This window comes from Vicugna pacos, chromosome 3 (assembly GCF_048564905.1).
Source record: "Vicugna pacos chromosome 3, VicPac4, whole genome shotgun sequence".
NCBI lineage: Eukaryota > Metazoa > Chordata > Mammalia > Artiodactyla > Camelidae > Vicugna > Vicugna pacos.
In genome coordinates this window covers 45,980,275-45,997,661 of record NC_132989.1, presented here as the reverse complement: position 1 = coordinate 45,997,661, position 17,387 = coordinate 45,980,275, and the positions used below count along the sequence as shown (strand labels likewise).

General features: G+C 40.2%; 1 protein-coding gene across 10 annotated transcripts in view; it reads left to right on the top strand.

Annotated features, from left to right (window-relative positions):
• Positions 1-17,387, top strand: part of FER (FER tyrosine kinase) — a 399,630-nt gene that overhangs the window by 364,709 nt on the left and 17,534 nt on the right. For all 10 annotated transcript variants that reach the window (XM_072958302.1, XM_072958299.1, XM_072958307.1 and 7 more), the window contains one exon: positions 15,417-15,571. In XM_072958302.1, the coding sequence (XP_072814403.1) occupies positions 15,417-15,571 (155 nt within the window). The remainder of the gene's footprint in view (positions 1-15,416; positions 15,572-17,387) is intronic.

The window sequence follows — 17,387 nt, the reverse complement described above, 5'->3', positions numbered from 1 at the left end:
TTTTTTTTTAGCAGAATCAATCAACAGTTAGACAGATTGGTGTCACGAATGCTTTTGCTCCTGCTGTTTTTGCTCACATCTTCCTCTTCAGTGAATTCCCTTTTTACATATCAAATATGCCCTTGATCATTCTTTTAGATGTGTCCTATCTGCTAATGTGTCATTTAACTAGTTTGTACCAGGGGAATGTAAGTTCCATGAGGGCATGCATTTTTGTGCGTCTTGTCACTGTTTTGCCTAGAACGGTGCCTGGCAAATGGTAAGTGGTAAACACATACTTTTTGAGGGAATTAAATCACTTCATTTTCTCTCTTGGCCTCCTCCGTCTCAATTTTAAGTCTTTGATGGAAGTGACTATACACTGTCCATCACATTTTCCTACTTTCTGATACCAACTATTCCCCATAATTGCTCCCCTTTGTTGATGACTCAGGGTCATCGTTATCTGCATCACTTATTGTGATTTCTTCTCATCTGATATCACAATTTGCTCAAAGCATCTCGTGTAAGTTTACCTCTAAATTAACTAGCTTCCGTGTGCCAGATAATTTAAATTTCTTTTTCTTGTTAGATCAGGTTAGAAGTGGTAGTCCAGAAGCTTGGGACCAGGTCGAGCCCTCTGAGAATGTCACTTGGCTAGATACAAAGCTGTCCCAAGAAGTGGTGTCTAGAAAAGCTACAGCCTGGTAGTCATTAGTGTAAAAAAGCTCGAAAGGGAAAATTCAGCCCATAAAAGCTATGGGGCCCATAAAAAGTTGGATGGAGAAAACAAGTTCAAAGCTGAGGATCAGAAGCCAAGCCAGGTGAAATTATTGTACCAATAGGAAGGTGCCTCCAACAGTTCTCTATTAGGTATGGATGAAAAAGCAGCAGGTAATAGCTTCAGACCTTCCATGAACAGTGATCATTTTCCTTTTGTCTCTCACACCCCTTGCTGCTGAGCTGTCATTCTCAATCCTCTTCATACATCTGCTGTACCAGTGATCTATCAGTCCATCAAATACCACCCCCAGCATAGTGACTTAAAACAACAAACATTTCTTTCTTTTTGTTCCATCAGTTCAGGTCACCAGTTTGGGCCTGACTCAGCTGAATGGTTTTCTGCTGTCTGCCCCTATGGTCACTGAAGTGGCTTCAGACATCTAGAAGCTTGACCAGGGCTGGAGGGTTTGGTACAGCCTCACTCACGAGGCTGGGCCTCACTCTTTACATGGTTCCCCTCCCAGGCTTTTTCACATGGCATCAAGAGTGTTCCAGGAAGACAAAGCAGGTGCTTCAAGGCCTCTTGAGGCTACACTCCAGAACTTCAGAATATGACTTGTGCCACACCTACTTGTCAAAGTCACAGGTTAGCCTAAACACAAGGGATGGAGAAGTACAAACATTGTGGCCATGTTTTTCATACCTTATCTGTCTCTAAGAGCCCATTCCTCATTTTCAAATTTGTAATTTCCAATACTTTACCTTATGTGCTCACATAGCTATTTCTTCTTGAAAAATTGAACTCTTTAAAGGAAGGAATTAGGTTACCTTTATCTGCAGCACATAGCAGAGGACTTGGTATCTATGAAAGACTTAATAAGGAAAAGTTGAACCAGTGGTGGACTGATTGGTTGATATGTACATAGAAAGACATGTATGGCTGTCCTGTTTTGTGTGCTTTTAGTAGCTAGATTCTAATGATAAGATTAATGGAATAGCACTTTACAAAGTGTAAAGTAAATTAGAAGTATTGCTATAAAGTAGTATGGGTTTTTGTGTATATTGAGCAGTAACCATAGAATGCTGGGTTCTTAGAACATAGAAACTCATCTGTGTAATAGAGACCTAATAGTGTTTCCTTTATTGGTTCCCAGATCAAATAACCAGAAATGACTTCCTCTCTTTTCTCTACCATCATTGTTATCAAACATGTTGGGCCTCGTCGTCTAAGATATATATTGTCTTGTGACATGCATTTCATGTGAGATTAATGGCCATTTGTGCCAAAATAACAAGATTTTAATAAGGAAAGTCTGTTTGCAAATATAGCCCTTAATTTCTTTGCTTTAAAAATACTTCGAATATTCTAATAAACCCAACTGTTAACCTGGTATCAGCTAAGAACCAGTGGATGGCTTTAAAGTAACAATTTGGTATTTCATGGAATTTAAAAATCCTATATGCTAGTTAAGTTTCCACATAGGTAATTATTCCGCATGTGATTTCACCAAGACACTGTGATAGCCACTTGGATTTGCCCCCATCGCTGTACACTGTGCTGAATGTTGTTAAGCAGCTCTCGTTTTCCTCGGGTAGTTTGGCAAGGACCATAATTAGCAAAAATATGTGGACTCCTTTAGGCATGACAGGCTTTACATTAATATAAATTATTATTTTGTCCACTTTGAGTCTTTTCAGACGCTTTTATTTTATGTGACTGCGGTCTGCAAGTTAGTAAATGCAAATTTCATTAAGAGACTAAAAGCACATGTGTATGCAAAGTTAATATTTGCTCAGACATGTAATCCTTCATGAATGCAAAATGCAGCTTTTGTGTGGATTACATCAAAGAATCACAGAATGAATAATAACTAATCATAGAAGGACATTTGGTGAATATTTTTAAAAACTTTTCTAGAAGTTCAAGAAGAGAAATATGGTTACATATATGAAATCAAGTCTTAACATTATACCACAAAAATAGTCTTATCAAACATAATATAGAATTAAAAATGAGCGAAGATAAAGCAAGCTCTCCTGACTATGGAAAGAAAATACAGAGAGACACAAAAGAAATTGAATTTCAGATCTTTGTTTCCAGATAAAAATGAATTATTATAAAATAGACCTTACTCATAACTTTGGCTCTGCTATTTGGATTTTATATACTGAAAGCAATCAGAGGACTGAAGGGAAATTTATAATAAAGTCTCCTGGGATATCACTTCATAAACCTAGAAAACAACATTAGAAATTGAAATGGGAATAATGAAAATTTCATTTTAAAAGAATGTAAATGAGAGGCAAGGAAAGAACTGTTCAGATACATGAAAGAAAAAGTCATTACTTGTCTTGAATTCCTATAAATACTGAGAAGTGTTTTCCATTAGCAGGATGCTGGTGCCATAGTAAATGTGATTGGACATTTCCCCTCAGTACACAGGGGCTCAAACTGTTCTAAAGACACTTGCTGTGTTATTATTGCCAGATGCGGCTGTCTTCCCACTTGGCTAAGAGTGTGACCTAAGAGTCTATTAAGCATCACCAAACCAGAGGCAGAAGTGCAACTGGCCCAACTGGCCCTGTGGCTCTGGCTGGCTGGGAGAAATGGCAGGGGGAGGGGGCACAGGGCATTCGGGGGACATAGTCCATCACTAAGCCTCCCAGCAAAGTGCAGTCTGTTCCTTGCACAGAGAGGATAATCCTGCAAAGAGTTAAGCATCTGTGGATCATTCAGTATCCACATCTAGGCGCATTCCACCATAACTGGGGTGTTTGTTCATTGGTAACTGAACATTCTACAGACTGTAAAAATTTAAATGATCTTGAAGTTCATTGTGGCACCTTGTGCATCTCAGATTACACAGTTGTGCTCTCTCCTTTATGTGCCTTTTATGTCTTAAATTAGGTGCCACTGTGAGTATGTATATCACATAGTGAAAGTATAAACAATAACAAATGGTTTTGGGGGAATTGTTATGTGCCTTTACACAGAAGAGAAAATAAAATAGAAAACAGAATAGAAAAAGTACTGTATACTTTAGTCCTCTCAGTATATTCTGTATTCTAGGGCCTAAGCACTGAGCATGGGCTCTATTTCATCAAACTTAAATGGTAAAGAAATCGGGTCTCAAGAACAAAGTGACAGAAACCTATCTACTCAGGGATTGCAGAGGATACATTTTGTCAAGATAAGAATGAACAATATTTCAAAGGAACTAAAAGAATACTCAACATTGTAGCATACTGAAAACACATAGGCTTTGGAGCAAAACAGATTCCATACTCAACCACTTATCAGCTATTTTTCTTGAGCAAGTTATTTAATCTCTGAGCCTCAGTTTCTTTATTGGTATAATAGAGGTCCCTACACTTTAAACAGAGGTTAGGGATAATAAGTGAAGCTCCTAGTCTCAAGCCTGACACATACAAGGTGCTAAATAAAATGGTTACAGTTATTACAGGCTGAGAAGTGTGTTTTCTTGGTCACAGCGCACAGTTATCCACCAGAGACAAGTGAGAGGAAGCCTGCATTGTGCCCTGGGCTGGGTAGGACTGTTGGCCATGGGGAGTGGCACTCTTGTAACTTACCCTCCCAGTTTCACCTCCATTGGTGGCTGGCATTCACTCTTACAACGGAAAGGTGGAAAACTCTTCACCAGGATCATCTAGCGTCACTGTGTGGCTGGATTCATCCAGCCAGTTAACAGGAAGACAATGCCTTTAACCTAGAGCTTACAGAAGTTAGAGCTGAAAGGACTGTATGCTGGCTACCAGCTGGTGGACCCTGTACCACTGACTCCCCCAAGTTCTTGCCAGTGTTCCAAGTGTGCATCAAGCCTCATTTGAGGCAGAATAATGTACTTGCATATATCTATCTGCAGTACTATTTTACTGTTGCAATTAATGAAATACAAAGTTGTTTCATTTTCTCTGTCAGCCATTATATAATAGACAACTCTTACATCAGGGTAGATGTGGTATAAAGGAATCATAAAATTGTGTGACATTATGCAGGGACCCTTATGCTCAAAGAAGTCAAGAACTAGTGCTCTTATTGCCAAAATCCAGGAAAATGATGTGTGATGTACTTGTTTACACAGATTGTTAAGGAAAACACTGGTAAGACTGGTCTCCAACCCCTAGTCCAGAACCTCCAACGGTGGGAGATGTTTGCATAACTGTTTCTGGAAGAATCTGAAATGTATTTAATGTTAAGATTAGTATGCGTGATGTTGAGTATTGACAGACAATACAATGAGTTATGTGAAAAAGATTTAAAATAGCACCTGAATGTATAAAGCACTCAGTAAGTGATGGTGTTTATCATGATGACTATTCAGTAAGGAGTGGTTTTGTCACTTTTCCGTGTGTTACTCAGAGTAACTTACTGCATCCAGATGTGACATTACAGGTTTTCTCATTAGTCACTCAGGTAAGTGGCTATCATTGTCACCTCTCATACTGTGAGGAATGGGACTGGGTGGTATTTTTATAATCTTTCTTTCAGGAGTGGAGGCTTTTGTCATTAGTACTGAGGCTAACTTTGGAGGCAAGCCTTTGCAGTGCATTTTATAGCAGCCTCAGACAGCTACTGGCCTTTAACGTGCAAGCTTAAGACAGCTCAGTTTTGTTGTTGAATTACCTGTTGGGATTTGGTATATTTCTGTGAACTAAAGGGATTTAAACGTTTACTTTCCATCAGCGTTTTTTAATTCCGCCCCTCACCTCCTGCCACGGCCCAGTTCATCTAGACTAGACTCTTTATTTATTAATAGGTTCATCGTTAGATCAATATTTATTTAAAATTTGTACCCAGAAATGTAGTGTCTAGAGTTCTGGTATCTCATTTCACAGTGTGGCCAAAGGTGACAGCAGTAAATGGTGAATGAGAGATATTTATATCCGACTATGCAAATAGAGCACCCATTTATAAAACTATAAGCCACCCAGATTAATTATAGTAGTTGAGTACAAAGAATGTTCCCCTTGAGTTTTTCAGGTAAATTTAGTGCTGAAGCAAGTGTTATCGCTCTGTGTTTGGTTGTGAATTTTTTTTCATTATCTGTATTTAGATGAGTTCCCTTTCCTTAGTTAAATTTGATTTATAAGCTAAATAAAAGACTACGTGGAGTTCGCACTTGTGCGTGTACAGCTGGAAATCTCTTACAGAGAAGTTACCCAAGGAGAGGAGGTGGAAAAGCCCAATGAAGCAAGCGCTCCGGTATGTGCCAAGCATGTCCATTTGTCAGTGAAGGCAGATGACTTCCGGTAGCTCCCATCGGTGGTTCCCATGCAGTCAGCTGCGACAGGCATGTCAGGCAAGTCAGGCAAGGGCTGTGTTGTCTGGTGCAGCAGCCTCATGATAGGAGATCACCGAAGGCTTCTGTTTCTGCACAGACGCAGCCCAGGGGAGCTGTGTAACGTGTGTGTAATACAGCAGATACAGCTCAGCTCCAGCATAAACAGGTGCAGCTGTTGAGGCAGTGAGTCTCCACTGGTGAGCGTCCTCCGCTGTTAAGGAGACAGTAACCTGGTTTAGAACAAACACACTGGAGCTAGGCCTAGACAGTTTTTCAGAAGCCGTGACTGCATTTAGCCCCCACCCTGTGCCTCATCACACTCTTAAATACTCACCCAGCGCGCAGATGGACTTTACTGTAGGGGCCTGCTGCACGCCCTCCCCGGCCCGGGCCAGCTCTCCTCAGCTGATTCCCTGTGCTGTTCAGTTTCCCCTGCCTCTTCTTTTTTTCTCAGTATCAGAACGTTTCTGCCCCATCATCCCATTTTCTAAAGATTTTGTATGATGTCTATTCAGTTATCTATTGAAACAATTTATGCCAAATTGTGAACAAAGGGTAGTAAGTGCCTTCTTCCCCACAGGTAACACATTTGCATTTGAGCCGTGGCTTTAAGTGAATGTAGAGACTCTGACACTGAGGATCCTAAGTGCCTGGCAGGCACAGGAGAGGGGTTTCAGGAACAGGGAGCACTTGGGCTGTCACCGTGTATACGCCAGGGCACTGGACCGGCCCTGAGTGGAAAAGCATAAACTACACTGTGACCCACCCTGCACACCTGGGCTGCTACTGCATGCCCAGAAGCAGCACTTCCCTCTCGACCTCCCGGAAGCCTGTGACACTCGACAATTTTTCAAAGGAACAGAGAAAGCACAGTTCAAGATTTTGCAGCTGGGGCTTCCTTTGGGGGCCTGTTCTTTCAGGAATAAGCGCCCCATTAACAATGGGCTTGGAGCTGACGAAGGGAGAGGTATGAGGGTGAGGGAGGAGGTTCCGAAGGGAAGAGAGGCGGAGAGGAAACAGGGCGCTTGAAAATGAGGGCTGTAGAGAGATGTTCACACTTATGTGGATTTTACTCACAGGTAAGATAAGGCAGGTTCTCCAGTGGAAATGAGTCACATGTGATCTGCAGAAGGATCTGTGATCCTATCACTGTCAGCTAAACGTGGTTCTGGTATCATCCAGGATGAAATAATTGATTAGGTGCCAGGTCTGTTGCCTAAGCCAGACTTCCCCTCTTGCCCAGCCTTTGTTTCCTGGTGTGTTCTCTGAGACAGTTTCTGGTTCTGTTTGTTGTTGTATACCAAAGTGTTTTGGGGTTTGGGTGGTTTGTTTTTGTTTTTTGCAACAAGAAACAGGCAATCTTACTCTCCTTTGAAAACACTCATGTATATTGTTTTAAAGCAGTTGGTGACATTCGGCTTTTTCAGAAAACAAATCTTTTCACGTGCTTACTATCTAGACAGTTTGGTTTTTTCCCTTTTGAGAGGGCAGAGAGTTTGAAATGTTACTTCCTTCCTTAAAGGTAACCAACTTTATTTCTTCTTTTGTTTAAAATTCAGAAGTTGTAGCCATTGGCCGGGGATTAATTGGTACGTAATTGGATTTAAATTCTGAAAGAGGTTTACAGGATGTGTTGAGAGGCGTTAGAACAGGGAGCTAAAATTGCAGATTCGGGATTGGGCTGCTGGGATTCCCGCTTCCCCCGCAACTGGCTGTGCAGCCTCAGGCAAGTCACCTCACTGTCTAGGCTTCAGGTTCATCGTGTATGAAAATGAAGATCATCAATACAGTAATTAGAAAAACTAAGTGACTTAATATACGAAAAGACCTTAGTATGTCCCACATGTCAGGCACTATTCTATATAAATTGTTGTTGTTAGAACTGAGTTGAATGGCTCTATATTCTCATAGAAAATCCTCAAACAGTTATTCTAAGCAGAAGGAGGGAGAGGGCAGTGATTTTCCAACACATGGTTTCTGTGGCTAAAATGAAAGCTATACTTTGATAAATACGCAGTTTTATATCTGCATGTGGCTATTTTCCAATTACTGGGCTAAACAATTTATGTATTTTATTTAATTTTCACTACAACCTTAGGTAGGTACTATTATGAGGCTAAGAGGAGGTAAAAAAATTTTTTAACTGAAGTACAGTCAGTTCCTGGTCAACTTCTGGTATACAGCACAATGTCCCAGTCATTTCATATTCTTTTTCATTAAACGTTATTACAAGATATTGAATATAGTTCCTTGTGCTATACAGAAGAAACTTGTTTTTTAACCTATTTTTATTTATAATGGCTAATATTTGCAAATCTCAAACTTCCAATTTATCCCTTCCCACCCCCTTTTCCCAGTAACCATAAGATTGTTTACTATGTCTGCGAGTCTGTTTCTGTATGTAGTTCATGGTGTCCTTTTTTTGTTGTTTTCACTGGAGAATTCCATATTTAGGTTGTATGCCCATTTGGGGTTTTTTTTTTTAAGTTATATGAGCTGTTTATATATTCTGGAAATTAAGCCTTTGTCAGTCGCATCATTTGCAAATATTTTCTCCCATTCTGTAGGTTGTCTTTTTGTTTTGCTTATGGTTTCCTTTGCTGTGCAAAAGCTTATAAATTTAATTAGTTCTCATTTGTTTATTATTTTTGCTCTTACTTCTATTGCCTGGGTAGACTGCCCTAGGAGAACGTTGCTAAGATTTATGTCAGAGAATGTTTTGCCTATGTTTTCTTCTAGGAGGTTTATCATGTCTTATATTTAAGTCTTTAAGCCATTCTGAGTTTGTGTACACTGTGAGGGAGTGTCCTAACTTCACTGATTTACATGCTGCTATCCAGTTTTCCCAACACCACCTGCAGAAAAGACTGTCTTTTCTCCGTTGTATATTCTTGCCTCCTTTGTTGAATATTAATTGACCACAAGTCTGTGGGCTTTTTTCTGGGCTCTCTCTTCTGTTCCATTGATCCATATGTTGGTTTTGATGACTGTAGCACTGTAGTATTGTCTGAAGTTTGGGAAGGTTATTCCTCCAGCTTCGTTCCTTTTCTTCAATATTGCTCTGGCAATTCTGGGGCTTTTGTAATTACATATAAATTTTAGGATTATTTGTTCTGGTTCTGTGAAAATGTGCTGGGTAATTTGATAGGCATCACATTAAATCTGCAGATTGCCTTGGATAGTATGGCCATTTTAACAATTTAGGTAGACTTCTAAAAGGTCCAAGAGCTAGTAAGTGATGTAATGCTTCAGTATTGGTACTTTTAATCACTATATGATGCCCCCCAAATAAGCTTGTACCTATCAAAAATAGGTATCTTGTACAGTAATAAGATTCTAAGTTCTGCTAAAGAGTAGAATTCTAATAAGGCAAATGCAGTCTGCTTCATTTGTCTCCCACCCTCTGCACTGCTGGTTTTATACCATGTATCAGTCAGAACGAGGAAACCTCAGGGCCTAAAAGAGGTTTTCTCCTCCTAAATGCTGATTGTTGTTTGTGGCTCAGGACCCAGTGGGGAAAGAAGCAACTATTTCTCTAACTCCTTTCCTATGTGGGGGATAGTAAGTCCTGATTTTGTGGAATTACAGCTGCAAGTAGTAAGTGACATTTGGGGTAAAGCACCAGCAAAGGAGAACACTGGCGCAGCCTCCTGGTCGGTCCTGGTTTACCAGAGGATTTGCTTTGAGAGGAAACATCGCTGCAGAGCAAGATGCCCACTGTTGTACTTTCCAGGCAGCAAAGCAAATATGCTCATCTCCACTGTCTGCTGGTGTTGGATTTCCTGTAACTGCTCTCATTCCCATTTTATCCTTCATTATCCCATTTATTATATACGACCTGTAAGACACCCCTTGGTATACACACTCAGACGTTTGAACTTTGACTCTTCCAATAAGATTACCAGGCAGACCTGCGTGGAGCATTTCCACGTGCTGTGATGTGCTCTGCGCGTGGTGAGATACGGCTATCTCCAACAACTCCTGTGACTACCACAGCAGCCTGTTAGATTTCGCAGCTCTGAGTTCCTAGGGGGCTTGCAGGCTCTAGCACACTGGCTCATATTGACTTGTTCTCTAGCTGTTTTCACGTGTGAAGAGGCAGGAAGCCTAAACGCATCTCCCAGAGTATCTGACTCGGGGCTGGGCAACCCTGAGCTTCATCAAGAAAAGAATGGAGACAAGAGAGGGGCAGAGGGGTGTGTTGGCCTTATCTCCCAAATTAGATTGTTGGCTTCTCAGCCCAAAGATCATACCTGTTTTTCCTATCTCCTTTAATACTTTAGAATATTAGGCAGGGAGTATGCAGTGCACACTTATTGCCGGCAGACCTCAGGTTTTATTGTAATTCATAGTGTATGCCAAAAAGATACCATTTCCATGCAGTTGAACTTAATGCAACCCAAAGGAAGTAGAGTTTGCTGTAAACGTTATTTACAGTGAATTGAAGATATCTCTGTATTAGTTTTAGACTGGCCCCGCATGGAACTGCAATCCTCATTTCAGAGGACTGACTCTAAGCTGGTGTTGTGGTGAAGAGAGTTATGACAGCAGGGGTACATGGAGTTGCACACAGGTGGTGTTCTGAGGAAGGTACTAACAAACACTGAAATCCTGTGAGTGACTAAAACACTGCAATGATAAAAGCTCGTTCTAACTAGGAGTGACAGCATTTGGCCGCGAGGAGGAGTCAGCGGTCCACTGACGAGGACTGGGAGGGGTGCCCCGCTTTGCCACTGTACCTCTGTCAGAAACCAGCTGACCACATGTCTGTAGTCTAATCGATTTCTGGACCCTCTGTTCTGTTCCATCGAGCTGTAATGTATTTTTTCCTTTACTGAACTGAATTGATAACAATAGCTTTATAGTCAGGTTTAAAATCAGGTTGGGTACGTCCTTCAACTTCTTTCTTAAAATTATTTTGATTATTCTAGAACCTTTGCAATCCCAATCCATTTTAGAATCAGTTTGTCTAATTTTACAAAGATGTCTGCTAGAATAATGTTTGGGAGTAAATCTTTGGATTCGTTTGGAAATAATGGCCGTCTTAATCTTATCTTCTACTTCATGAGCATGGACTTTCTTTCTATTTATTTATTATTTTTTCTCAGTCAAGTTTTGTAGGTTGAGGTATATAGAACTTAATTGTCTTATTTTTAGGTATTTGTTTTATTGGCATTACTTTAAATGGAATTTATTTTCCAATTGTTTGCTGCTAGCATTCGAGAATATTTTTTAATATTAACCTTTTTCCTTGCAATGTTGCTTAGTTTAATAGTTCTACTTGTTATGTGTAAATTCCTTGAGATTTTCTACGCAAAAAAAAAATCATATCCTCTGCAAATAGTGCAGACCACAACCTATCTCACTGTTCCAGACCTTCTATAGTAGTAGTAGTAATAGCTTGTCTAAGATTTACTTTGAGCCACATGTTGCATGCTAGCACTTCACAAACATTAGCTAATTTAACCCCGCTAGGGTGTGTTTTTTATACAATTGAAATGAAGGTTAATAAGCCAAGGCCACACAAGTAAGTGGCAGAGCTAGGATTTGTTCTGCCCATCTGCGCTGTAAGTAGGACTTGGGGTTCTTGACCCAATATGATACAATTCCTTCCAACAGATCAAGATGAACCAGCATTTCAGTATTGCTCACCTTGTCTAGCAACAAACCAGAATCTCTCACTCTTGCCCTGGGCACTCACACCACATCTTAAGATTTGGAAGTGACTCAGATTTAATTTTAACCTTGGGCTTTTTCTAGGTTCTTCACTGTGAAACGTGACCTAAATGAATAAAGCCAATCGTAGCAAATTAGTAAGGCAGAAAATGTCACATTCTTTTCTGAATGTCTTTAGGTTCTACCACCCAAGTTTCCTACTAAAATATAAAACTATGATTTCTCTAGTCATCAAATCAGTTATGCATGTCAATTCCAAGGTTAATTTAACACCCTCAAAAAAATACCATCATCACCAGCCAACAGTTGATACAAGTCAGTTGCTAAAGGTACTTCCTAAGTTATAAGAACAATCATGTAAATTAGACTTTAACTTTTTACAGGTCTTGAGTCATTTTGATACGTAGGGGTGTATTCCTAAGATAAGTATAGAAAACAATCACAGCTGAAAGAGAAACAAGTAGTTGATTATTCCTCAGGAGAAAAGAATTACAAAGGAAAACACAGAACAGACAACCGGCCTTCAGCAGGGATCACTCCTAGCCTAAGATAGGACGTATGGATTCATTCAGTAAGCATTTACTGAGCACCTACTATGCACCAAGTACTCTACCGAGCATTGGAAAAACAGCTCTGAAGAGCAGATGGATCCCATCACCTCTTACATTCTCAAGGGCTTCACACCTGCAGTTGTCACCTTTCCTTCCTGCATTAGGTTTTCCCTCTGTACAGTATTACTACCATCTGCACATATACATGGAACAACCCCCACTGGCGGAGGCAACTCCTTTGACCTGAAACCCCCTCGAGTGGCCTCCCCATTTCTCTTTACCCTTTTACACCAAGTTTACTCAAAAGTGTCTAAACTTACTATCTCTCCCTCTTTTTCTCATTCTCTTTGAACACACTCCAATCATTCTTTTACACCCACAGCTCCACTGAAATTGCTCTTGTCAGTCAGTGTCTTATTAAATTCCATGTTGCCAAATCCAGTGGCCAGTTCAGAGTCCTCATCATTCTTGTCTTCTCAGTAGTAGCTGACAGTTAATTTCTGTTCCTCATTGAAAAGCTTTCCTCATTTGGCCTCCAGGACATCAGCCTCCCTTGCTGCTCTCTTGGTTTCCCTCCTGCGTCACTTGCTGCTCCTTCCCAGCCTTCTTTCTTCAGCCCTTCTCTAAATTATGCAGTGCTCTAGAACTCAGTTTGTGAATATCTCTTTTCCTCTCTATACTCACGCTCTACCTGGAAGCATTCTCCAGTCCCAGAGCCTCAAATGCCATCTGAAAGCTGACAACTCTGAGACCTCTCTTCTGACCTTTAGACTAATGTACCCAGCTCCCTACCCAACACCTCTACTTGGATATCAAATAGACATCTCAAACCCAACATGTCCAAACCCCAACTCCCCACCCCCAGAACTGGATTACTTTTGACTGCATATAACACAAGACACACACACACACACACACACACACATACACATTAAAAATCCCAAGACACAGAGGTAGGCAGACCAGAACATGCATGGCAGCCTACTTGCTCCTTGTCTCCTGCTATCTTTCAGTGTGCTCCCTCTTTTTGTCAGTGGGAGGGAGAAATGGAATGGTACTTCCTCCTTCTTTTAAAGAAACTTTCTAGACATTCTAGACAACTGTTCTGCTCATGTCTTATTGACTAGAACTTAGATTACAGCCATATCTAGCTGCAGAGGAGGTTGGTACTGAATGAAAATATATTTAGCTAACATGAGGATTTTTTTTTTAACTGATAAAGAGGAGGAAATGGACATTAGGAGCCAACTGGCCGTCTTTGCGGTACTCTGTGACTGGTCTTCCCCCCGGTTTCCCATTTCGGTGTCAGCTCCATTCTTCCAATGGCTTAGGTCAACGTATCTTGAGTAATCTGCGACACTCTTTCTTCTCCTATTCTGTATCCAGTCCACCAGCAAATCCTGTTAATTGTATATCCTTTCAAAATATATCCTAAATCTGGTACCTTCTGACCAACTCCACCACTTTCATTTTAACATAGACTATCATCACCTCTCCTCGACTTCTGAAACAGGCTCCTCACTGGTCTCTCTAGTTCTGCCAGTCCATTCTCCACATCATAGCATATAGTCCTTCAAAACATAAGTCATATCATGTCATTCCTGTGTGCATAACTCTCTGGGTACCTCCCAGCTCGTGCTGAATAAAATCCAAGGAGCTTACTACTCAAAGGCCATACATCATGTGGTCCTGGCCAACTCTGATTAAATCCCCCGTTCTCTGCCTTACACATTTCACTCCAGCTCTACTGGCTCCCTTGATGTTCCTTGAATATACCAAGCATGAACCAATTTTAGGGCCTGTGTATCTACTATTCCTTCTACCTTGAACCTTGAACCCTTCTCCTAGGTGCCCCCATGGCTTGCTCCATAACTGCCTTCAGGTCTTTGATCAAATATCCATTATCAAAGAGACCTTCTCTAATAACCTGTCTAAATAGGATTCCCTCTTAGAAATCTTCTTCCCTTTATGCAGCTCTTTTTCTTAACACTTGCCATTTGACCTGTTATCTGACTTTCTGCACACGTGTGTGTATGTGCATGTTCATGTACTTTATATATATCTAGATATAAACATGTATATGTCCATACATGAATTTGATCATTGAATGTCTTCCCCACTAGAATTAGGGTAGGGACTTGGTCTGTTTTGTTTATTGCTGCCTTTCCTTTTAGTTAAGGGTAGTCAAGACAGAGCTCTCTGAGGAGAGAAATGGAATGGTACTTCCCTTTTCTTTTAAAGAAACTTCCTAGAAATTCTAGACAACTCTTCTGCTTGTATCTCCTTGGCCAGAACTTAGATGATGGCCATAGCAAGCTGCAGGAGAGGCTGGGAAGTACAGCGGTTTGAGCTAAGAAGGAATGAAGAGGACCCAGCTTTGCAGAAGTGTAGGAGAACACCTAGGCGAAGGGGACAGCTGAGTGCTCAGCCCTCCACTGGAAATAAGCTTGCCCTGTTTAGGAGATTTGTCCTGTGTGTCTGGGGACAAAAGGGAGCTGAGTATGGCTGGGATATAGCAAATTATGGAGAGAGTGGAACAAGCTGAGGTGGGCAGAGGCAGGGCCAGAGCATCACATAGTGTTTTGTATCCCTGACGTACAAAAAAAGAAAACAGCAGCCAGCCTCTCTGAACCTCTGCCATCCTACACTGCCAAAGACTACTTCATAGCTATGAGCCACATACAGCTATTTAAATTTAATTAACCAAAAAGAAAGTTTAAAAGTTCAGTTTCTCCATCCCACTAGCCACAGCGCAAGTGTTCAATCAGCACACATGGCTAACAGCCAGCTATCCAACAGCACAGGCAGAAAACATCCCCTCATTACAGTCTCCTGTGGTGCTGCTCTGGGAAACCCAGTCAGAGAGGAAATGGTGCCACGTTTGCTTAGCCTCTCCTCTGTGGTTTTTCTCTCTTAACCCTGGAATCGGTGTTTTTCTATTTAAATGTAAGTAATACATGTGGTACCTAGAAAATTTGCATGTGGCCTGTTCCATATGCAAATGTTCTCATGAATGATTTTTACCTTTGTCAGAAAAGATGGGACAGACTGGTAAATCACAAGCTTTCTTAACCTCATTATGAATACACTGCAAATGTAAAAATGCAAAGTGTGAAAGTCATGAATGTGAAAGCGGCTTTCAATTTGTTTTAATAGGTGTTTTCTGTGTCTTATTGTAACCTAGGGATCTTGCTGCGAGAAACTGCCTGGTAGGGGAAAATAATGTTCTGAAAATCAGTGACTTTGGAATGTCTCGTCAAGAGGATGGTGGAGTGTATTCATCTTCTGGCTTAAAGCAGATTCCCATTAAATGGACAGCACCAGAAGCTCTTAATTATGGTAAGAATAGACTTACTTACTCTTTTTGGCCGGTAAATATGTTCTCCATTAGCACAAAACATTCATTCACAAGTAGTTTCAGGAGTAGAGCAGACCCCAACTTAGAATGATCCCAGGAGCAACATAAAAGATGTCTAAGTATTCACTTTGCACTTAAATATGAGCAGAAACGTTATGAATTAAGGTTAATTCATTGACCATATTCAGATTTTTATATGTAAGACTGCTAGATATAAAAGATGTACTTATAAGCATTGGTAAGTATGACTGTGCATCTGAAAGTTTTTCTTATCCAAAAAAAAAACTATTTCTATTTTAATAGTCAAACTATACACAGAGAAAAAAAAGTATTGCTGGGGCTCTGGACCATTTCTTTTGAATGTCTTGTAATTGGTCCAATAATCTCATCTAATGTTAGGTTCTTAAAATATTAAGTCTATCAATTCAGTAGTTTCTCATTCTGAAAACTGACATGGTTTCTTAGCATCTCAGCCTCTGGAACTTGTATAAATCTTATGGGAAGAGAGAGATTGGAGTTACATTTTAAAACAGCAGGGATTTTTTTCCACTTGCATTTTTATGTGTCATTGTAATTGGAAATAAATACAGCTTGCATTATCTGTGGTTGGGATGAAATGGGCCGTAACAAGCTGGGTAACAGCTCAAGAATTTTGTTTTAAAAAATTGTGAAATAAGAAATTACATTTTCATTAAGGGAAGCAGCACATGAGCCATGGAGGATGGGTGTAGTATGTTTTGAAAAAACATACTGTAAAATGATTCTTTGTTGATTTGAAGTCAGAAATTACTTTACCATGAAAAATTAAGAATAAGGTGTATACAAAGGGCCTAGCTTAATGCTTAAAGACAGGTCATTTAAAAAAGGCTTTGAGGTGAAATTCACATAACATAAACAACCACTTTAAAGTGAAAAATTCAGCGGCATTTAGTAGAGTTCACAATGTTGTGCAACCACTCACTGCCTCGATCTAGGTCCGGAACATTTTTATCACTCTAAATCTTTATCACTCTTATATCAATATTAAGCAATTACTCTTCATCCCTCCCTCCCCTCAGCCACTGGCAACCGCATAACTGCTTTTTCTCACTATGTATTTATCTATTCTGCATTTTTCATATCAATGGAATTGTAATACATGACCTTTTTTATTTGTGGCTTTTTAGCATAATGTTTTCAAGGTTCATCCATGTTGTAGCATGTATCATTATTTTATTCCTTTTTGTGGCTGAATAATATTCCATTGTGTTCACTACAATTTGTTCATCCATTGAAGTATACTTGAGCAGGTTTTACCTTGTGGCAATTGTGAATAGTGCAGCTGTGAACATCTGTATACTAGAATCTGTTTCAGTACCTATTTTCAATTCTGAGTATGCACTAGGAGTCATGAGGTGATCCTATGCTTAACTTTTTGGGGAACAACTAAATGTTTTCCAGATTAAGTTTTGGAGTATAATTGGTTTGGAAGTGACTTTGGGTGGATCTAGGACACCAGAATCTGCTTCACAGCCTATCAGCGACCCCGTGGAATAGATAAATGTAGGTAGTTGTCATTGTGAGAAATTGGCTAAGCTGTTCTAGTTCCTAACAATGAGTTTAGCTTAATACTCCGTAGATACTAATCCTCACCCTTAGTTTGTCTTCCCATGTGCTGGCAAGAGAAGCTTTTTGTAAGTAAGTTTTCTAGTGATCAGAAACTAAAATCACCATTCCTGAAAATCTAGAGAAAATGGCAGCCCTGCGATTTTCCATAGCTGAGCTCTGTTCCTAAGGAGCACAATCACAGGATAAGAG